The sequence below is a fragment of the Rutidosis leptorrhynchoides genome, chromosome 9, assembly GCF_046630445.1.
Source record: "Rutidosis leptorrhynchoides isolate AG116_Rl617_1_P2 chromosome 9, CSIRO_AGI_Rlap_v1, whole genome shotgun sequence".
Taxonomy (NCBI): Eukaryota; Viridiplantae; Streptophyta; class Magnoliopsida; order Asterales; family Asteraceae; genus Rutidosis; species Rutidosis leptorrhynchoides.
Genome location: NC_092341.1, coordinates 319,219,106 through 319,242,992, shown reverse-complemented (window position 1 = coordinate 319,242,992; position 23,887 = coordinate 319,219,106). Strand labels below are relative to the sequence as shown.

Below are 23,887 nucleotides of genomic sequence, written 5' to 3'. Positions count from 1 at the left end.
TTTTAGTTTTTATTTTGGTGATTCGATTTGCAGGTTGTGTTTTTCTATAGTGTAGAAGATGATGATTATGTGAAGTAGAAATTGAAATGGACGAAAACACCCTCACATACAAGTTATATGGCCTTATTTAACGGAGCTTGAGTAACATCCATCAGCTCCAGGTACCAATTGCGTTACAACCCAAACATTGGGGTATTCAGAAAAAGTAACTAAGGCTCACCCGTTACATATGCACCAAACATTAGGGACCAATTGTGTAATTTTGTCTACAAATATATCAAAATCTTAGTAAAAAGTTAATATCAGATTTGCTCTAGGTTTTCCAATTGAAACGGCTAACGATGTAATTTTCTTTTTACCAGCAAAAAGAATTTATTCTTAAACTTTCCTTAGCAAGGTGCTAGGGAGGGGCCAAGAATTCCAAGGGATCCTAATTTTTTCCTCTATTACACATCCAATTAAAGGAAAAATTACGAATTGAGTCGAACAAACAATCTTTCTTCATAGAACTAGAGCCGAATATAACATTGCTAGGGTATCTCCAAAGATGCCAAAGATGCGTAGCAACGATCACATAAAGCTTCAGTTTTGAATCTGCACTTGCATGCCAATCGCGGTACCACTCGATCCATTCCACCCAAGTATTGAAGTCGCGCATGAACTCCTCATTGATCCAAATCTTTATATTCCTCCATAAAGCTCGAGCCAAGTCACACTAGAATAACACTTGGTTCAGTGATTCGGTACTAGAAGTGCAAATGGGGGAGCAGATGTCTTCGATTTCCATTCCCCGAACCGAAATATTAAGTCGAGTTGGAAGTCTAACCCATTTGCCTAACCCATTTGAATTTTATTTCCGTAACAGGTAACATGGCACTATCTATGCAATTTCGAGTACAATTAACATAGAATACACCATCATCCGAAATACAATTAACATGGCTAATGATGTTATTTTATCCTTAACCATGGATGGAAAGAGCGGATGGACTATCATATTTAAAACATTTTTCAAAGTTAAGGCAACTGAATGATTAAATATTTACAAGCTTCAACTAAAAAACCATGATGAAAGGTATCAGTTAATCACTACATTAAGCTTATAAGAGACACTTTTTTTTTTTCCAATTCGATGTGGGACAAATTGTTACACATTCCCCAACTTAATTTCATGACATTTCTCATTAGGCTAAAACTTTCTCCAACAAATGCCTAAGAGCGCTGATAACATAGGTCCGTTCACTAAGCGCCCTCAATCGATCCGCCATCATATTCGTTGTTCTTACACACATAACCATGGGCCAACAATTAAATACAAATAAATAGTTAGGTTTGCTCTATAAATGACATAAACGCCTCGTTTACTGTTCACAATGATTAAAAACATTCATTTTACATGTCTTTTATTTCGTATTACATATATGCCTTCGCGTAGTTAAATTGAAAACTCGGTTAGTCCGGCAGGTAATTTGGTAGTGTTGTGTAACACCCAAATCCCGAAGTAATTTTATAATAATTTTTATAAGATTAAAATTTGTAAATTGTCAGTTTATGCACACCTCCACGGTTTTGATCATAACATATTCATACGAACTCTGATTGAGGCGATTAAAAGCCCAGTCGTCCGTATTTCAAATGCGTTTGAAAAGTTGAAAGTTAAATGTCTCGCAGATTGCGAGATTGTTGCTGGAAAAACTGCGTAGTTTTTGTAAATGAGGAAAGTTTGGGGTTTATCATGTAAAAGTCGTGAGTGGGTCTAACGTAGATGTCTTCATCATAAGAGAACCCCTGACCTGTTGACCGACCCCGAAGCCATGGGTGCTCACCCACACATTTTGTACCAACAGCACCAACACCCAACTCAAAAACAGAACCACTCATGTAGTTAATACCGGCAGCAGCACTCTCTGAAAACCATTGGTGTTTCACCCAAAGAGTTTGCACTAGTACCACCTAAACAGTTTACTAACAAACAGTTGTAACACCTAAACAGTTTGTACTACCACCACCTAAATAGTTTACTAACAAGGTTGTCAGTTGCATAGCAATTTGAATTCGTTACACTTAACACAACATATGTAACGCTGAACAAAAGACTAAAAAACACCTTCCCTAGTTTGATTCAAGACCCATTAATAGCACAATTAAAGTCCAACAACTACAACATTTAAAGTTATATGAATAATTGCTCTCTACAAACCTGCCATTTTTTCTTTGAGTAGGTTCAAAACAGACCTGGATGCGAGTCTTTCACCCATTTTCTTGTCTCGTGCCATGCACGACTCTTTAAGTACATGGCCTTCAGCCTCCACTTCGACGGTGAAACAGATGGTACCATCTTCAGTACGTTTATGCGATTTTTTCAAATTATAATGATGTTTTTGAGTAAGATCATGCAACTCTTTCACAGGGTGCAGTTTTAATGTCTCTGGTGTGACCAATGGCCCCAGAAGAGGCATTATTTTCTTAAAAACTAGCTCTTTATCGTACCCTGAATCCACAAGAATTGCACCCGCTAACGATTCAATAACATCCGCAAGTACCTATATATAATTCCCACAAACAAAGAGTTCATATAAAGCAGAAAAGTAAAGTAATTGGTCTTTGGATGTGTATAAGTAAAATTTTCTTACTGAGTGCCTAAATAAAGATATCAACTTCAAAATATATATTAAACCACAAACATAGTAAAGATCCCTCAAATTATTAGATCAACTACCACTACCACGTAATTTGTAATAAATCAACCTATGTACAAGGTCATGTCGAGATAACTTCAAGATCCAGCTTTATAACTAAGGTGGTTATATTCTGTTGTATGTACCTTTGTATTTATATCCATGTAAACGATGTAATGAAATAATACAAGATTTATACCTATCCTTTATCCTTGTTACGGATAGATATAAATCTTGTATTATTTAATAGAATTGTTTTAAATGGATATAGATATAAAGGTACATACAATAGTAACATAACAACTCTAGCTATAAAATAGGATCTACAAGTTATCTAGACTTGACCATGTACATTGGTTGATTTGTTACACATCACATGCCAGTGGTAGTTGCTCTAATACAGATAAAGGTTATAAATTACAACATATTGTTAACCTTTTGGGGTAATCAGTTTCGTAGAAACTTTGAAAGTAGATACCCGAAACATATGTTTTGGCTCTAGCAAGATAAATAGTCACTATTGGAATTCATGCATAGATAAATTCTATGATTTAAAATCTAACCAAAAATGACTGACCTTGGGAAAAGTGGTCCGGGACTCCCATCCAAAAGTAGAATCTAATGACAACTTGTCAAAGTTTTGAACGGTATTGATTATGTGACGATGAAGGTCTGGAGATCCATGGAGAATGTGCTTGTGAAGTTCGACCTTCACTGCAGATTGTGCGTAACAATCGTTGTTAACCGATGCCGACCGCAGATCCGTTAACAATCCAGGAGACATCCCCGGATATTTGATGTATAAGTGCACCGTGATTAGATAATCCAACACCGCATCCCCTAGAAACTCTAAACGCTGCAATCGAGAATAAAATAATGTGAGCATTGTTCGACAAAGAGTTTGGCTTAGGCCAAACATTGTACACAAAAATATTTCCCATGTGCTAAAATGGGCGGGTTGGGTAACAAGAGATAATAATGATTAAACACGAGTCAACATAGGTTCAGGTTGTCCAACTCGAAGTGTTAAAAGTAGATAGCATTTTAAGTAATTATAAGTGTATAAATATATACAACTTTAATATAATGATTGAGATTGAAAACATTCAAGTAACACTTCTGGCAATTACCACATGCCTGGCCTGCTCAACCGATTTGATCAGTTCTATCTTTAGTTAATTTATCAAATTCTGTCCTTTAAACCAGTTGGCAATGAAACCCATATTGACCCATTATCAAGTGAACAGGTTGAAATCAACCCGTACCCATATTGACCCATTATCAAGTGAACTGGTTGAAATCAACCCATATTGACTCATTATCAAGTGAACTGGTTGAAATCAACCCATACCCATATTGACCCAATATCAAGTGAACTGGTTGAAATCAACCCATATTGACTCATTATCAAGTGAACTGGTTGAAATCAACCCATACCCATATTGCCTCATCATCAAGTGAACTGGTTGAGATCAACCCATATCCATATTGACCCATTATCAAGTGAACCGGTTGATATCAACCCATATTGACACATTACAATGACATTTACCCTGTAAAAAATTTGTCTTTTTTCAGAGACTAACTGTAGATTAAATTAAAGTTACCTGGTAACATCTTGGTATCTCAGATAGCATGTAAGATGCATGAGTAAAAGCCTCAACAAGCAACGATGGGTCACGAAATGTATAATCTAGCAAACCTTCCACGTGACGTATGTTTAGAAATCTCTCAGGTTGAACGGTCAACTCTCTTATGTAGGGCGTGTTACCGAAATCAGCACTTAAACCGAGCCAGCCCATAAAAGAAAGAGCCGCCATTTCCCCTCCTTGGCTTAAAAACACACCAATTAAGGCTTCTATAACATCAGCTATAATTTTCTTTTTTATGGTTCTTTTTCGAGCAACGTAGACTGGTATTCCATTTGCAAGAACCAATTCTTCCATATTTAACATGCAAGAACGATCACCAGGAACAACCCACGTTTTTGGATCAAAAGACTCGTTACGTATAAATCCCTGCAAACAATAACAAATTACCCAAAATACCCCTTACATCAATTACCCCAGAACTATTATATAGTATATATATATATCTATATGATGGAAAGTTACTGTTCACAGGGGTATTTCCGTCATTTCACTTTCTTTTTTTCTGGCAGGTTTTATGGTTTTATACCTAATAAAATATTATGTAAACATAATGTTGCCAAGCCTTTTTTTGGTTTTAATTATCTTCATTTAAACCCTCCAAGTTATTGATTGATTTACAAATTCTCCCTTGAATTTTTATTTTTCATTTTCGCCCTTCCAGTTTTACTTTTTCCAATTTCTCCAGTCAACTTTTTTATCTTTTATTTTTTAATTTCTCAATTTATAATTTTCGTTTCTTTTTTACTCCGACGAAGTGAAGGATCCCGTCACTGCGGGCTTAAACAACACTCTTTTTATCCAAAAGTATAAAGTTTTAATAATAATTAGTGCGTACGATTTATATCAGGTACCTACCACTGGGCTATCTTGTGATGGCTAGTGCGTACAATATGACTACTGATTTTTTCTTAAAAATTAGGCAGGTTGTTAATCTACTTAACAAGTTCTCTTTAGAATTGACCCTTTAAAATATCCACAACCCGAATAGACCCATTCATAAGTCAACACGAATAATATCCCACTTCTAATATCAAAACTTTAGCCGAAATAAAAAGGACTCGTTACCGGAAGATTGCGTTCACAGCCCAATTTACATAACGAGTCATTAGCTATAATCCTTTCCCTTCTAGCACTCAAGATCCCCTCGTGTTGATCCGAATGATCTTTAAACAATTGCTGGCTAGCAGCATACTTAAGAAACGAATCACCGAGTGTCTCAAATGATTCCAAATGGAATCTTTCAAGGCATTTTCGGGTCGTAATCGCCTCCAAGATCTGAAATTGCATTAAAAAATAACATCACGTGTTGGAAAATATTAATCGAACAAAACAAATCAAAAAGATAGTAGAATAATAATTGGTAATTACCTTAATAGGAGGAACGCTTCCATATTGTGGGCTAGAAGCCAAATGCAACTTCTTCAAATTCTTAGCAATAAGCCAGGACATGACCCGATGCATTATCGATGGTACAAACGAGAAGGAATAAAAAGTACTTATCGATATGGGCGACATTAAAACGTAACACAATTCAGAAGGCAGCTCAAATCTTGCAGTACTTGTTTCTGCAAATAACAGGGAACAAACGTCATATTCACAATATAACAAATTCAACAATTTGTCAAATTAATTTTATTTTTTCAACCAAATGTATGAATATTGTTGTTTTAGTTCAGCAAATGCGTATATGTATTTATTAACCTACTCGTGTTTTTATCATTTTTAATGGTGTTAAATGGACATATAGATAATGTAACAAGAAAAACTTAGAGCAAAGAAGAAAAAAGCAAAAATAAACCTTTTTCCTTTTTATGCCTGCTTCTTTTAAGTGAATTTCGAACTAGAAAAAGTCGTCTGGCAGCAAAAAACGATTCTTCTCCATGCAACAAGTCAATCCCATATCTGCGTTTTTAAACAAGCTAAGTTTCACCCTTACCAAAACAAAAAAAAAAGATAGAGAGTAACTTCATAGTATTGAATTAGTACCGTGTTTTGTAGAAACTTTTATACAAAAACGGTTCCCCTTCGGTTGCTACACGCATGGACGAATTACAATTTAACCCGTTAAGTTTGTTCATCGTGCAATAAACACGCCCATCATGGGGTGTATACACCAACGCATTTTCAACAAAACAGCTGCATATCACCCGTAACTGATTATCATCGTTTCTTATGTGTACTTTCGTATGGTTATGATCGTTTAAAGAACAATTGTGTTCTTTTTTAAACGGAAACAGGACAGAATTAACTGTGCTCCAATCGATCATCGATGAAGTTTCGTTTAGTCCGGTCGAAGGGAGCAACAAGTAGTCGAACACCATCTGATCATTGTCCGATTTGAACAAGGCGAGAGACTTAGCCAGCTTTGTGAGGGAACCATCGAGAAGTACTCTCAACACCGTCATTTGGAAATTTATAATCAGTGATATCTGGACAAGAAAAAATAATAATTTATGAGTAAATATAACTATTAGTGTTGAAAGCTACTTCATATTAAGTCTATATGGACGAATTATATGTGATCCAGTCTTTTTTCTTTTTGAAAAATAAACGACACGTTTAAAAAAAAAACCAATTCTACGTGACCCATTACTTTACTACCCATTTTGCCAGGTCCAAGTATATCTTAAAAAAACTCTTATGAGCAAACATAAGTGTTGAAAAAGTGCAGGTACCCATGAAAATATCTAAAGGTGGCAATCTTGACTTAGTTACTCCATAAGTCTATATGGATATGGATGAATTATATGTGATCCACAGTCTTTTTCTTTTTTAGAAGCTAAAAAAAAAACACGTATAAAAAAAACAACTCGACTTGACCCATTACTTTACCACCCATCTTGCCAGGTCTAAAAATATCTTCCTGAAAACACAAAATTTATTTACAATGATATACTGCAATAGTTTTGTCTAAGATTACTTATTTTTACCTCAATTTTAAATTGAATTTTGCTAACGACAGCCCTAAGAGCCTGACGTTAACATGCATTAAGTCATTGTGCATGACGGTTACAAGTCAATTTTGTTATGACGATTATCAAAATGTACAAAATTTTATTTTAAAGCGTGTTAAAAGCGTGTTAACGACAACCATAAGGGTTGTCGTTAGCAAAATCCTTTTAAATTTACCTGCTCCGACATAAGCACAGAAGGTCCGATATATGTCATTAAAGCAGCAATTTTTCCCTTGTCACCCTCAAGATCAAACGATAAACCTTCGTCATCGAGACCCAACTCAGAATTCACTCCAACCACAATATCCTGAAGTGGAATATCGTAATCGAATCCACTCTTCAACTTGATCAAGTAAAAATGGTATAACTTAGTTGGTTCAGCTCCAATTCGACCCACAAGCTCTGGTGGCACATATTGATCTTGTTCTTCATCATAATCATACTCTGTATCCAAACAAAAATCTTAAAACTATGTAGAAAACTATAGAAGTTCTAAAGGTGACAATTTCAGCCCAATGACTTTGGAATGGGTCAATTCAAGAAAATTTTTATCTATATAAAGCATAGATTTTGGTGATTAGGTATGAAAACGTTAACTAGATATACAAAATGCAAAGAAGATTAAGAAATTTTACCGATTTCTTGTAGATCTTTAGCTTTCTCGACGGGAACAAGATTATCCGTTAATGCACCAATCATATGAAGTTGTTTACAAGCCTCAAGACATGCAAGTTGCTTTAGCATTTTCGAATTACTAGATACATGAATGCTTGGAAGTGGGCAACTTTTAGGAAAATATATGCTGCAAGTTCCTAATTGCTTATCAATATCAAATCTTGGATATGGCTTAAAATACCTAAAACATGAAACATAAACACGTCACTGAAAAACTAAAAAAATGATCCGGTAAGTAAAAATAATAATAATCATAATTGATGTAAAAGAGTTAAGAGCAAACCCATCGGAAGGTAGCCTAGAACAATAGAGGTAAACCATTGATAAGCTAGCGCTTAAGCTTAACGTTGCCCCGGTAGATTCGACATGATAAACAACTTGATTCCGTATTTCACTATTGAGTGGCTCGCACGGCTCAAAAGCATGACTTAATGACTCGTCTCGCATGATTTTTCCGCTCATAAGGTAATTTTCTACCTTGCTCAAAGTTGCATCATCACCACTGAGGATCATCAAAATGAATGTTACCTCAGTTACAATTAACAAAATCCAAATTTGACTTTTAAATGTCACTACAAAAAAAAAAAAAGTTTAATTAACGGATTCATTATTTTCAACGCTTTAAAGCGTTAAAAAGTTTGACACCTATAAGTGTCACAAAGTTTTTGACACATAAAAGCGTCAAAAAGGAAACACAATGACACTTAAAAGTGTCAAAAAAGTTAACAACACTTGAAATTTTTGACACCATATTTTTACACGCTTTAAAGTTTTTTGACGCCATATTTTTTCACGCTTCTAACTTATATTCACAAATTTTAAGGGTGAAAAACTCATTCAAAAAGTGTTAAAAACTACTGTACAAGATAGTTGTAGTGTGTAAAATAACTCAACACTTTTGGGGAAAAAAACGTTCATTGGTGTTAAATAATTACATATGTGACTGCTTACAACGCATGAAATTTAAGAGTTGCAACATGAATATAAACTCTTCTTTCAGAATCAGTGAGTATATTTTACAGAAAAAAAGCATATTATAACGAATGAAACACAATATTAAACTTTAAATACCGTTATTTATAATTTAGTGGAGGTGGAAATATATACCCATTATATGTTTGAATGGGTTCTATATTAGGTCCAACAAGGACTACAAACTACCTTAAGAGATAACATGTCAAACGGGTCAAAAGTCACCTAAAGTGAATATTAGATTGATAAAGCATTAAAACCTCCTCAAATATCTTATTCCAATATTTGATCCCTGTTAAACAATTTTACATTTTTGACACACATTTGAAAAAAAGAGAGTTCAGAGATAAACTTTGCATCAACCCAACCTAACATGTTTTAACCAGCACCAACATCAACTCATTTTGACCCAAAAAAGTTTGAACTTGTAATTCAACCCGCCCAAATTACCACCTCTAATTTCAAATTAAACTAGAGTTTCCAAAGTGTATTACCGTTTAATCAATAACAGAAAATCTGAATTCTCCTTTCGAGCACGGCCTCGAGACTGAATAAAACTACACACAGTAGATGGAAGGTCAAATCGAATTACAACATTGCAACTCTGCACGTCCAAACCTTCTTCAAGAATCGATGTTGCAACAATAATATTGACCTGTTCATAATCACATTGTTCAACAAGTTCATATAATTATTCAATCTTGATAGCAGTTAACACTAACTAAACTACCATATTAATAACAACAAAGGGCATACCTGTCCTCTACGAAACTCTTCAACAATTTTATTTTGAACACTACGGCTCTGTGACTGTATTATAGAACCACTACCGGCCGTATACTCGGTTTTCCACCCAAATAGTTTAGGGTTTAACTCCCTGAGTAAGCTTTTAAGTACAATGGCTGTAATCACCCTCTCAACAAAGATTATACATCGCATATCATTCACATGCCTACAAAAAAAGTGGCAAAATTTTTAAATTTTTTTTATACTAAGCTCCAAAAAGAAGCAACACGAAATTCATTTACATATAAAAGGTGGTGTAACAGGTTTACTGGGTTCAGATTCATATGTTTGACCCACAAACACTCTGCAGATCATCTTTTAAAATTTGTATATATATTATAATTAATGTCTAGATTATTAGGATCATAAACAATAACTTAAGTAAGCAGAACGTTTTGATTTAACCTGTTACAAAGACATAACCCAAATCGACCCACCTAGTCGTGGGTCAAACTTGCTACCTATGGGTATGTTTGGCAAAACTAGCTGGTAGCCGTTAGCTTTTAGCTGGTTGTTGGTTGCTGGTAGCTTTTAGCTGATAGCTGGTATCTTTTAGCTTTTTAAATAAAGAGTAATTGACAAAAAGCTAGAAGCTAAAAGCTAAACGCTACTTCTAGTAGCGTCTAGCTTTTAGCTTTTTCCTCATGTCTAAAAGCTTTAAGCTCCTCTAAACAACGAAATTTTTATTAAATATGAGCTTTTTCATAAAAGCTAAAAGCTCCAATGAGCTCGTCATCAAACATAGCTTATGTAGAATTTAATAGAATATAAGAACAAACCTATACTCAGCAAGCACTTCAATCAAGCACACTACTTTTGTGGAAAGTAATCCTAAGCCTAGAGTTGCTTGATTATTGTGATTAATCTTCCAATCTAGAAAGTGTAGACAATGACAGTTAATAAGTATTCTGTAAAAACTTCTATATATAATGCTATCTGGTATATATAAATATAGTGGTAGGATCAAGGGGAAAGTAACCAATCGGGGGGAAGCGGGGGGAAGCAATTTTTTTTTCATCGTTTTTTGAAAAAACTTTGTTCACAAACATTATAGATTGGATGAAAATATGAACATTTAATAAAGACACTTTGTGATAAATGTTTTTATTTTGGCGAGAAAACGCTCGAAGAATTAATATATAACAATTATCGTGTTTTTCGAGCGTATGTTAAGGTTTTAGATATTAGGGTCTAGATATTAGGGTTTGGATATTAGGGTTTATAGGGTTTAGATAGTAGGGTTTAGGATTTAGATTGAGTTTTTAACACGAACGGTTTAGAGTTTTGGGTTTAGGGTTTTGGGTTTTACTTCACAAAACATGAAGAAAAAAAAAAAAAAAAAAACGTTAACATTCTTCACGATCAATATTATCTTGAATGTTATTTTTGTCGATCGTTTTCCCGCCTAAATAATAACATTCATCACGAAGTGTATATTCATATTTTCGTATGATCTTGATGCCTGAAAAAAAAATTCCAAAAAAAACGAAAAAAAAAAAATTTGGCTTCCCCGCCTCTCCCCGATTGGTTACTTCCCCATTGATCATGCCCCTATAAATATAAATATAAATAAATAAATATTAAATATATAATATAACTTATTATTACCAGGAGGTACATAGGTGGAGAAAACTTGATTAGCATCTTTGCAGAATTGTCTAGCAATTGTCTCACCACGCACATCCAATTTCCCCCATGTAAACAGATCATTTGATTCATATGCGTATGCTTCTGCTGCCTGTTACAAAAATGTATACAAATATAGTTGTAATTGGCTACTAAACAATGAACATTGGATCATAAGGAGTTAGCGAAAGGTTTATTAAACCTCATGAACTGATGATGTACATATTAATCATGTAGGAGTAATTTAATACTGTGTTTGTGGTAGAATTCGAGTTCACTCGTGCAGAGCACGTGATAAGATGAAGTGTGCAGAGCATGTGAGAAGATGAAGTTCAACTGAATAACGAACACAATAGAAGTCGTTAGCTTTAGTGTTGGTTGTTGTAACTGTCGATTGTTGCTATTAATAGTGGTTGAAGTTGTAATGATAGTTAGTTCAATTATGTGTAAACAAGTTCTTCCCCAATTTCTGTAACAAACCCTAATTCAATAAAATCATCCGATTATACTCCAAAGCTGTTCTCTTAATCAAGCTTTCTGGTTAATTGTTAACCACTTTACCAAAATACCCTTAATGATAGTTTACAAAAGTTTATATCAGAATTTATTTGATGACAGTTTAGGAAGTTAGCATCAAATTGTAGTGGATTTATCAAAATTTAATTTAAAAATATCAACTCCCATGATCGATATTTTTTTAAGGGCAATAATTATATTATTAAGAAAAACAAATTATAACGGTTAATCGATAGTTAACCCCGATCAATTAGATTAAGGTTAACGTATTTTTATGTCATGTGAGTTTGTTATCTTTATGTTACGTGGTAGTTGGGAAACATACAACATAAATTGAACGTCATGTGTTCAATCCTAACTCTATGTCCTTTTTAACATGAGTTACAAGATTTTATTCTCATGTTAACTATAGAACGGGTCGGTGTGGAGTCGCCAGAGTGTCAGTTCACCCTTTTATGCCATCGAGGTTAACGTATCAGTTTGTTGTCTATCTTTATGTCACGTGAGTTTGTTATCTTTATGTTTCCGTAATAGTTGGGGAACATGCAGCCTAAATTGGAGGTCATGTGTTCAATCCAAACTCTATGTCCTTTTTAGCATGAGATACACGATTTTATTCTCATTTGTTAACTGTAGAACAGGTTGGTGTGGAGTCGCCAGAGTGTCAGTTCACCCTTTTATGCCATCGAGGTTAACGTATCAGTTTGTTGTCTATCTTTATGTTACGTGAGTTTGTTATCTTTATGTTTCAGTGATAGTTGGGGAACATGCAGCATAAATTGGAGGTCATGTATTCAATCCCAACTTTATGTCCTTTTTAGCATGGGTTACACGATTTTATTCTCATATGTTAACTGTGTAACATGTCGGTGTGGAGCCGCTAGAGGGTAAGTTCACCCTTTTATGTCATATCAATTGTACTCTTATTAAAAGGTAATCTATTATGTGCGGATTGGTTCGCAATTGCCAAGATGGTAAAAAAAACTTTAGACTCCCCATGGGGCTGTTCCACTAAGTTGTTGTGGTTGAAGATGTTAAACAAAACGAAAACTGAAGGATGTTGATGAAATGGGAGTGGTGACGCGATCAGTGCATTGCGACCAGTCATATTAGTACCATCAAATGATACTCAAAACCTTATACATTGTAAATTCATTACTTAATACCAAGTAGTTTTTAAGAATCTTCCTTACAACATTGATCGTTCTGAGCATAAAACTCAATATAGATATGTACCAACTGCTATTGCAAATTCAATTCTTTCGATATAAAATGACTTATTTAATAACAATTTCGCCTCACATTTATTGTTACGTAAAAGAAGTCACTTAAATCTCAAATGATACTTAAAACCTTATACATTGTAAATTCATTACTTAATACCAAGTAGTTTTTAAGAATCTTCCTTACAACATTGATCGTTCTGAACATAAAACTCAATATAGATATGTACCAACTGCTATTGCAAATTTAATTCTTTCGATATAAAATGACTTATTTAATAACAATTTCGCCTCACATTTATTGTTACGTAAAAGAAGTCACTTAAATCTTATACGAACTCCGTGTTTTTAAGGGCTAAGATCAAATTTTATACTTACTTGAGCAGTAAATTCTCAATAGCTTTAGGTTTTGCAAAGGATAAGAGGTTGTGGGACTGAACCATATAGATGAAGCGATTCACTGTTTGAAGGGGTATCTTGTATATGTCATCCCAAAGGCTCATTTCATTGCCCACACCAAATCCAAACTGAATACGAGGTCAATTAATGAAATGGGCAATGAAATGGCCTTTGGGATGACGGTCCAAAAGATACCCCTACACACTGAGGATCGCTTCATCTTGGTCGGTTCAGTCCCTCCAAAGCCCCCAATCCTTTTGCAAGACCTAGAGTTTCTCAAAGTTTAAAGTGACTTCTTTTACGTAGTAGTGGTTGTCAGTCAAAATTATTGTTAAACAATTCATTTTATATTGAAAAAATTGAATTTGCAGTAGTAGTTAGCACAAATCTGTATTGAATTATATGCTCAGAATGATGAGTGTTGCAAAGGAAATTTATAAGAACTACTTGGTATTTTATAATGAATTTAGTATGAAAAAGTTTTAAGTATCATTAGATGGTAGTGTTTTGATTGCTTGCTAAACGGTACATGAATCTTCAACGTGTTAATGTTGATAACTTGATATATTGATTCCTGAATAGGTTAATTTAGCTTGTTTGCATCACCAAGGTTTACTTCTTGATACTTTGCCTCTCTAAAAAAGGTACAAGATTTGTGTTCAAGACTTGCTATGCAAACAAAGGTAACTATTAGTTGAAATGAAAATATGAAAGAAAAAAATAAAAAAATAAAAAAAAACTTTTGATTGACATAAATACATTACTAGAATTGCTTACTACATTAGTTGTAAAAACAGTGATAAACAAGGCTCGAAGTCGAGACCTCCCGACAATGTGAAAATAGCGGTAACCATTTAGCTAAATAAATATGGTTTTTTCAAAAGCGATGTATAATACTTATCGCAATTCAGTCTATTAATTGAATATCATATTATCATAGTACATAGTATTAGTTAATACACTAAACTTCACATACAAATATATCACGTACTTTTCAAAATTCGGAGTATTATATATACTACCAAATCACGTAAACCTGGAAGCGAAATGATTGGTCTATAATGGGAGTGTTTATCATAGACTTGAGGGAATAATCATAATTTTTCTTTAAAAAATCAAAAATACGTAACCGAGGATGTTCACAATTGAGATGTGACGTTTAGTTAAATACAAGCGATCAACACGTGAGAACTTCTTTTTGATTTTTTTATATACTATAAGTGTTTAATGTTTAATTTTGTTATTAACAATTACTCTGTTACTCTTTTGTGCAATCAATTTAAACAACTAAGTTATCTTGGTTTGATTGATTTAACTATAGAAATTTAAACTATGTGAATTTGTTATATTTAACTGGGTTTTTTTTAAATACATTACAGAAAAACTTATAGTTTTGTACAACGATTATCCGCATCTATGCACAGGTTATGCACATGACATCCACTTAATTATGTTTAGAGGTAGTCAATTGATCATAACACTCATGGGTGTTAGACGACACCAGAGGTTCGCGTTCGTCATATTTCTAAACTTATCACACTCTACTTTTTAGTTTTACAATTTCTAAACTTTTTTTGTTTCGTTTTTGACCTTTTAGTTTTCAAACTTTTTCTGACACTAAACTTTTCAAATTTTTGACAATTAAATTTTGAATAATGACTATGCAATATCAATATGATATTTTAAATGATGGCTATGCAATTTTGAATAATGCTTATGTAATTTTAAATAATGGCTATACAATTTCGAATAACGGTTATGCAATATCGAATAATTGCTATGTAATTTTGAATAACTGATATTCAATTTTGACTTATGGCTATTCAATTTCAACTAATGGTTATGCAATATCAAATATAGGATATGGAGTTTCGAATAGTGCCTATGCAATTTATTTTTAATGACTATTCGTAATAGCATAGACATTATTCGAAATTGCATAGTCATTATTTGAAACTGTATAGTCCTTAATTTAAATTGCATAGTTATTATATGAAATTGCATAGCCACTATTCAAAAATGTATAGCCATATTCGAATTTGCATAATCATTATTCGAAATTGCATAATCATAATTTGATATTTCAAAGTTATAAAAGCATACCTTTATTGCCAACCATATGCCCAACTCATATAAGCAGAACTCGAATGTTGTTGATAGCGTCGACAACCTCTTAATAGCACTATCCATTAACGATTCTGAAAGATCTGAATTCTTTATCGATATTTCATGCTGGGAATTGGGGATTAAAATCATATATTTTAGTTTTGTATGCAACAAGTTTAAATCAACCTTTGTAAAAAGATGAAAATTAATTACCTTTTGTCTTAATATTGACAAACTACTTTTAATCTCCTCAAAGATTTCACATGGAACCTCCATAGGGTCGTAAAATCTGTACTTCTCGGTAGAGGAAGATATGTACTTAGCTAAATCGGATTCATTTGCACATGTATACACCTTCATCCAATATGAAAGCTACATTAGTCATTTATATTTCACGAGATTTAACTGTTCACAATGATTTCGTTGTGGGGTTGCAGTTGTGGTTGAGTGGTAGTGGCCTGCCTCTAATACACTTGAGGTCAGGAGTTCGACTCCACCCGGCTACAACAATTACTTAAATGTAAATGCAACTCTATCCTGCCCGTCCGGAATCACCCGGGGCACCCCTAAGTGGGGTAAAGGGATGGGGGGTTTTACTTGGCCGTGCCCTTGGATCGGTTTCAAGGTTTCCTCCCGGGCAGCGATGAGGGCGGGGTTATTATCGCTGCATCGGCATAGTCGAAACGGGAGATGATCGCAACGGGTGGTTTAGTCCCCCTCGGGTGATCCCAATTTCGCTGTCCTAAAAAAAAACAATGATTTCGTTGTAATTATCCCTAGCTTCGGGGTAATTTGGTAATTTGCCCTTTTTGAAAGAAAAAAAAATCATTATCTTTTACAACTTTTTTATTACTTTCCCTTTTCCCTTTCCCTTTTCATTCCTTATTTTTTGAACGTTCAATTAACCTACCATTAACCGTTTTTTTAACGTTCAATAAATTGACCGTTAACCGGCATTACCCCCGTAGCGAAGCGCGGATTTTTTATCCTCGTTATTATCAAATAATAAGTTCTCTATATACAGAAATTTATTTAAAATACTATGCAATAATTGGTAACCTTGGAATGCAAAACACTTTCAAGCTCTTTAATGTGCTTCCAGTAAACCTCACTTGATTTTGACCCTGTAGTTCATTAAACAAGCTACCTAAGATCCCTACTACAAACTTAGTGTAAAAAGATACTCTGGTACGAAGTAAGAATGTTTGGCACATATATGATAAGAAGTGATGAGAAGTAATAAGTCCATGGGACATAATAATATTATTAATTAAAGTTAATTAAAGGGATTATATAATACGAGGCTACTAAAGTTTATCAATTTGTGTTTGTAGGTCATTCATATTTGAAAACGATTTTTACAAAAATCTTCGCGAAATGTGAATAGACACAACTTCCTTAGTTTACATTGTCACTATTATTACACGAATTTCTCTATTAACAATGCCTTTATTATTTAAGTTCTCTCCAAATACAATATTATTTTCAATCTTTTACATTTTTACGATGATTTTTATAGCCTCGTTTGATATATATAAAAAAAATACAAATTTGAGTAGCCTACAAAATTATTTTGTAATACAGTTACACAAAAAGATATATTGAGTGACCTCCTAATATATAATCCCTTAATATAATTAAATTAATTAATTAAACAAGCAATAAATGATTTCATACCTTTAGCATCAACAAGGGAAGCTGTCATCCCGAGTATCTTAGGAAGCTGAGTAGCACCAGCATTCAACTGACGGTGATAAAACTCCTATAAATATTTTATTAAATTCAAATATGATAAGAAATCAATTACAATATGAACGGTATGATCGTACCACAAGATAAAGAAACAGAAAGGTATAAAAAATATTGTACCGTCATAATAAGAGCATAAGCATGGTTTTTCTTTGCATGATGACATTCGTCGAATATCATTAACTTGATGTTATCCAAACTTAAAAAACTATGCCTCAACGCATCAAGTAAAATGACTGGTGTCATGACCATTAGCTGTAAAGATGCATAAATGAAATATAAATCGGTATGATATTAATCCTAGGTGAAAAGTTATGCTTAAGAGGTATTTATAAATATGAGAATACGATACAAATAAGGTAATGACCGCTAACGGATTTAGAATAATTAGTAGTGGATCTACAAATTTTTCTTGAAGAGGGCAAACTTTTTTTTAGCTTTAATTAGATTAAAGTAGCGTAAAACACAATTAAAACGATATATATATATATATATATATATATATATATATATATATATATATATATATATATATATATATATATATATATATATATATATATATATATATATATATGTATATATATGTATATGTATATGTATATCTATGTATCTGTATATACATATATATATATACGTATATACATATATATATACGTATATACATACATATATATATATATGTATATATATATGTATATACGTATATATATATATGTATATATATATATATATGTGTCTATATATATATATATGTGTATATATGAAAATATTCACATACATATTGAGAATTGATTGGATAAATCGATAGTCAAGTATAAAATTTTTAATTGTCAGGATTGGATTTTATTGAGGAGATTTATTTACTAATTTTGTATCCTTGAGACTCTAAAAATAAATAGTTCTTAGAGAGAGGTTAATTGTCTTTACCTTCAACATAACCTGATCTCATAACTTTATGATTGTTTATTCGTTGTTTTTCTTAGTGTTTGTATTTTGTTAGATCAATAATATATTAAACTTTGACAAATCTCTTATGTTCTTAGTTTCCGCACTTATAAATGTTTAATTAGTTTGCTGAACGAAAAAACGGGGTCTAACAATTGATATAAGAGCAGGATTAACAAACTTTGTTGATGATAAAGTCATTTTCGAGCAAAAGATTAATTTTTGAAGAAACAAAATAAAAATCATTTTCCGGATTCGTCAGGTTACACGCAACGATATTCAAATAATCATATTTCATTCGTTAACCGTTCAATCGTTACAAAATTTAACTGTAGGCTCAAAACATGTGAAAGTAAATTACTACCAGAGGAATTTTTGATCGGAACTTTGAATTGAGAGATATTAATTATTGATATCTACTACTAAAATTGAAGGGTTTTTCAGTGCAACTTCGGTAATATAATTATTGTATCTTCGGCATCATCTATCTATATATATGATTTATGGATATGTTATTTATTACATATAGATAGACGTTGTGTAAAAATTTCATCGAGATTGGAAGTGTCTACAAAACGATAAGAAATTCTGAAGTCACGTCAGTCTGCTTGTGTTTCTATTTATGCAGTATGTTTAAAATGATCGTTTTGGATTCGCTAACTGCTGGATTGTCATGATTTTTGGAAAGAAGGTTAAAGACATACGGATCTACTTTGTGTAAAATATTATTTTGATCGGATGTTTATTCACGGATATATGTAATTCTTGTTCAGCTATAATTATGAGTCTGAGTTTCAACTCAGACTCAAGACTTATATCCAAATTTGAATATGAAGTTCAGACTTAACAAACTGACTCAAATGAAGACTCAAGGTCGGACTCAAGCTAAGAATTTAAAGATCGGATTCGAACTTCAGTTTCACATGAACTTATGCTTAGTTGAAGTCAGACTTACACGAGATCAGACTGAAAACGAATTCAGACTCTTGGACTCTAGACTCAAATGTCAAACTCATTTGAGTTCACCCCTTACGAACTCGAATTTAGAAGTGGCCATTCCTTAACAAGAAGACCAGATGTTAGCTCAACATAATCAACATTTATGGTAACGAAGATTTCATTGATAAGTTTAACTTTTATACGTTTTGGGTTGACGTAGTTCTTAATGCTTATGTTCAAGTTAGTTGAAGATTTGTCTTGGGAGCACATAAGTGCTGATAAGGTGTTGAAGTTATGTGTGCTACAATGAGAATAAAGAGGAGGAGAATGAAGCTTAAAGAAAGATCAAGTTTTCAAGAGTTCTGAAGATTAAACAATATGTCTAGAGATTTGAAGACGGAGATTAAAATTATAAATCCCTCAATTGGATAAATTGGTTACGGTGTGTTATAAGCAAGGTTGTAAAAGTCGCGAGTCGAGGACGCATCGGTCGAGACCTAAAAAGGACGCATCGGCTGAGTCGGGGGACGCGTCGGGGACGCATCGGTCATTGACCAACGTTGACTTTATTAATAATTTCTTATATATATATATATATATATATATATATATATATATATATATATATATATATATATATATATATATATATATATATATATATATATAATAGTTTGATTATGTACCATAAATTTCTTAAATAAGAACTCGAATTTAAAAACAATCAAACTTTAAACTCAATTAATGTTACCGAGTACATAATCAGGAAGGACACAGAGAAAAGAGCGGCCCAAAAATGAAAACAACCCCTAATTTTAAAATATATCAGATCTTGGCGAAAATTTGACTAACTTTGACCATTTTTTACCGTCTTTAACAGACTTTGACCGAAATTTTAGCTCTGACCGTCTTTTGAGTCGTTTTCTGAAAAAACGGGACGGAGAACCCAAAAAAGCGACGCATCGGCTGACGCGTCGGCCAAGTCGGCCGACTTTTACAACAGTGTTTATAAGGGTTTGAGGTAAGTTTGTGATTTTATAAATGCGAAACAAAACTGAACTGGACCAAACTGCCCTCACATGCTGCGCATGTTACAAAACTTAACTGTGGAAAAATAACGGCAGTTACACACAAGGTCATCCATGTCAAAGTATGATAGATGAGGGTTAACGAGGTCAAAAAATAGATAAATGTTACCTGTTTCGTTTGAGACAAAGAAGAGGGACCAACCACACAATTTTATCTTTTAATATATAATTTTGTTATTATAAGGTCGGCTCAATAACGATATACCGGTCATTTGATAAATAGTACATAAAATAGTTTTTGATATTTTAGTATCTCTAAGTTAAATAAGTTAACAAATACGGAGTAGTATATGTATATCTTTATCGTTTAAAATGGGTTGTTCAAAAAAAAAAAAAGAAAGAAAGAAAGGAAAAAAAAAAAAAAGTAAAAAAATATGGACATGGAGAATAACAAACAAATAAAAGAAAGGCAATAGTACATAACTAAGACTATGATTTTATTCAATCAAAATGTAATTTTAGGGACTTAAAATGTCATTTTGTAACTTAATAACTGCATTCTGAAAAAAAGTACATCGTAATTTCTGAAACCCTGTTTTTTTTGACTTTTAGGTGACTTCCTTAAAAAAAAACCCAACTCTTTTTTTTTTTTTTTTCTTTCGAAAAGCAGGCAATTAAATAAATAAAAAAGAAAATATAAGCAGTATCATACAACATAGCCAGCGACCAAGCTAGACCCAAATCAGAAGAGAGCTACCCAACCAAGAAACAAACAATCAGACTAGAACCCAAAACAAAAGACAGTTGAAAAATAACTACACGAAGGAAATAAGTCCCTAAACATGACCCAACCTTAAAACAGTGTGTCAAGGCCCCATACATTAAATTAAATTATTTAAGTTTTATTTGTGAACGAATATGAGATTCAACATAAGAGAAACAAATCTAGTAATAATACCTTCCATTTTGAATTATACAAAAAAAAAAAAAATGATGTTTTTTTTTTTTTTTTTTTTTTTTTTTTTTTTTATAATGAAAATTCGAAATTTTCAATCCAAACTCACTAGCCCGTTAATAAACTTTAAGACCTTAGTTAGTTATATATAAAAATAAATAATAAATAATAATAAAAAAAAAAACTAGTGAAAAGTTAACATATTATTTACCTGACTTTCATCTTGTTGTTTTTTCCAATCAGAAGCATTCCAATAATCAACACTCTTATCACCCCAAAATTCTACCACCTTGAGACCAAGATGCTTCTTCACAGCCTCAGCTTGCTATATTTACAACATGATATATATCGTCATACACCAATACAAAAATAAAATATACAAACACTTATAAAATACTCTTGGAATAAGTTAAACGACAACTTCTTCTTATACCTGTTTAACTAACACAACTGTGGGTACCAGAAAAACAGCAAAGAACGGTGACGGTTTTCGCAACAGATGAGCATAACGGCGTAAAAGCATAACAGCAATTAACGTTTTGCCTGTTCCGGTCTCCAAAAACACTATTGTGTTTTGCTTTAAAGCCTGCTCTAAAGCTTCTATCTGATAACTGAAAAACTCAACATGAACATTTGCATCAACACACACAAATATATACATACATTTAATGATATATATATGAAATAATATGCAAAAAAGTTATCTCTATATAACATATACATTATGAAATTACAGTGTTTTACCTTCGTGCAATTGATAGATCATCATTATCTACTTCACAGTTACTTTCGTTGCCGCCATTGTTAGACATTTTGAGCTTGTTTGTGTTTCTATATGTGTGTGTATGTTAGTGTGTATAAAAGAGGCTAAATAACAAAGATGATGGATATGTAGTTTTAGTGCTAAAGCACATCTTGCTGTGGGTATGACAAATATATGTGAAATAAATATAAATAAGTTGTACTATACGTCTTTACATATACCATTGAGAATAAATTATACTCAGCATTTAAAATTTATTTATATTTATATTTTCAGCTTAAAACAAAGAGGTTAAAAGAAAAATCAGTGAAGTAACTGTGAAGTGTTGGAATTTAATTTTTTAAAAAGTAAAATAAAAGATGTTACATGTTGTTGCATTTATTTATAGCATTATTTAAATATTGTAATAAACTAAATTTTGGGGAATTTATTAAAGTTATTGAGGAATATTCATTTGAGTCCATAAATTAAGTTGAGATTCAAGGGACAAATGATAGCGCGACATGTGTCGCGAAAATCACATGTGATTGGAAAAAAAATTCAAAAATTTTTTTTCGAAAATTTTTTTTAATTATTTTTTTAAAATTTTTAAAATTTTTTTTTTTTACAATCACATGTAATTTACCTGCACAATCACATGTGATTGAATTGTACAATCACATGTGATTAGATTTGCCATGCATAATCACATGTGATTGACATGCATAATCACATATGATTTTAAAAAAAAATTTCGAAAAAAAAATTTCGAAAAAAAATTTTAAAAAAAAATGTTCGAATTTTTTTTTTTCCAATCACATGTGATTTTCGCGCCACATGTCGCGTTCTCATTGGCCCCTTTGTTTTCAAGCAAATTTATGGATGCAAGTGATTACAACTCTAAAGTTATTAATTATAAGTATTTAGAAATACGAGATCTATCTAAACATATAAGGAGTATTTATAATTTATAATTGTAAGAACATTTCCAACCCTCACGATGATATCATAGACAGTTTGACCAATAAATGCAAAAAAAAAAAAAAAAATTGCAAATTGACTGTGATTAGGCACTGACATTTTTTAACCCGTGTGTTAGTTTTTTGTGTCAAATATTGAGTAGAGTGATGTGGTAAAATCGAATTAGAAATGAGGTGAAAAAAATCAATTAATAATAAAATATAATATAATGAAAAATTTTGATTGGCCAAGACCAAAACAAACGCACCTTCAATTTCCGTTGGGGCAGCAACTAACGCCCCATTTGATTTCTAAATGACGCTGGGTTATGTCCGTTAGTTTTACGTCAGTTGTGTCCAGGTAGGACTGACGGAGCAAACTCACGCCTGGTTGGAGGTGGTCTAACCGGCATAAAATAACTACTAACCTCCTTCGAAAACTAGTACGGAGTACTACACTAAAGTGTCAAACAATTTCTTAAAATAGTGAACATTAAACAACTAAGCTGATTTTTTAACCCTCGTAAAATAACTACTAACCTCCATCGAAAACTAGTAACTACTCTAAACCATCAAACAATTGCAGTTAAATAGCAACTAACCAACTATATTTATTTTTATTCACTATTTATCAAACACCTACGGAGTATTAAGTATCGGTTGGTATTTATAGCCCCGCGAGAGAGATAGCAAAATCCTTAGGAATATAAAATTAGGCTATGTACACTTTTGATTATGAGTGAGTGACATAGAAATTTGATTGTGTACATTACTTAAAAATGGATTTTGCTAAATATGTGGTTCTGTGACTTACATTAAATCATATCTAAGTCCAATTTCTTTTATTTATCACTTCATTCTAGAAAAAAGGTAATTCATTCATACATATTGATCATAACAAGTATATAACTATATATATATATATATATATATATATATATATACATTTCATGTACGGAGAAAACTTGTGTAAATCAGAC

General features: G+C 32.5%; 1 protein-coding gene across 1 annotated transcript; it reads right to left on the bottom strand.

Annotated features, from left to right (window-relative positions):
* Positions 1-1,988: 1,988 nt before the first annotated feature.
* LOC139869021 (endoribonuclease Dicer homolog 2-like) lies at positions 1,989-22,018 on the bottom strand. Its single transcript, XM_071857354.1, has 22 exons — positions 21,951-22,018; positions 21,640-21,817; positions 21,418-21,531; positions 17,457-17,591; positions 17,265-17,349; positions 16,647-16,711; positions 15,801-15,941; positions 15,585-15,713; positions 11,326-11,455; positions 10,497-10,590; positions 9,688-9,883; positions 9,426-9,586; positions 8,243-8,461; positions 7,920-8,140; positions 7,460-7,728; positions 6,317-6,759; positions 6,129-6,232; positions 5,699-5,895; positions 5,396-5,605; positions 4,286-4,696; positions 3,256-3,534; positions 1,989-2,543 (listed from the first exon to the last, which is right to left on the bottom strand). Exons 1-22 carry the CDS (start codon positions 22,016-22,018, stop codon positions 2,193-2,195), a joined length of 4,200 nt encoding a protein of 1,399 aa, XP_071713455.1. The 3' UTR covers positions 1,989-2,192.
* Between the last annotated feature and the right edge of the window lie 1,869 nt (positions 22,019-23,887).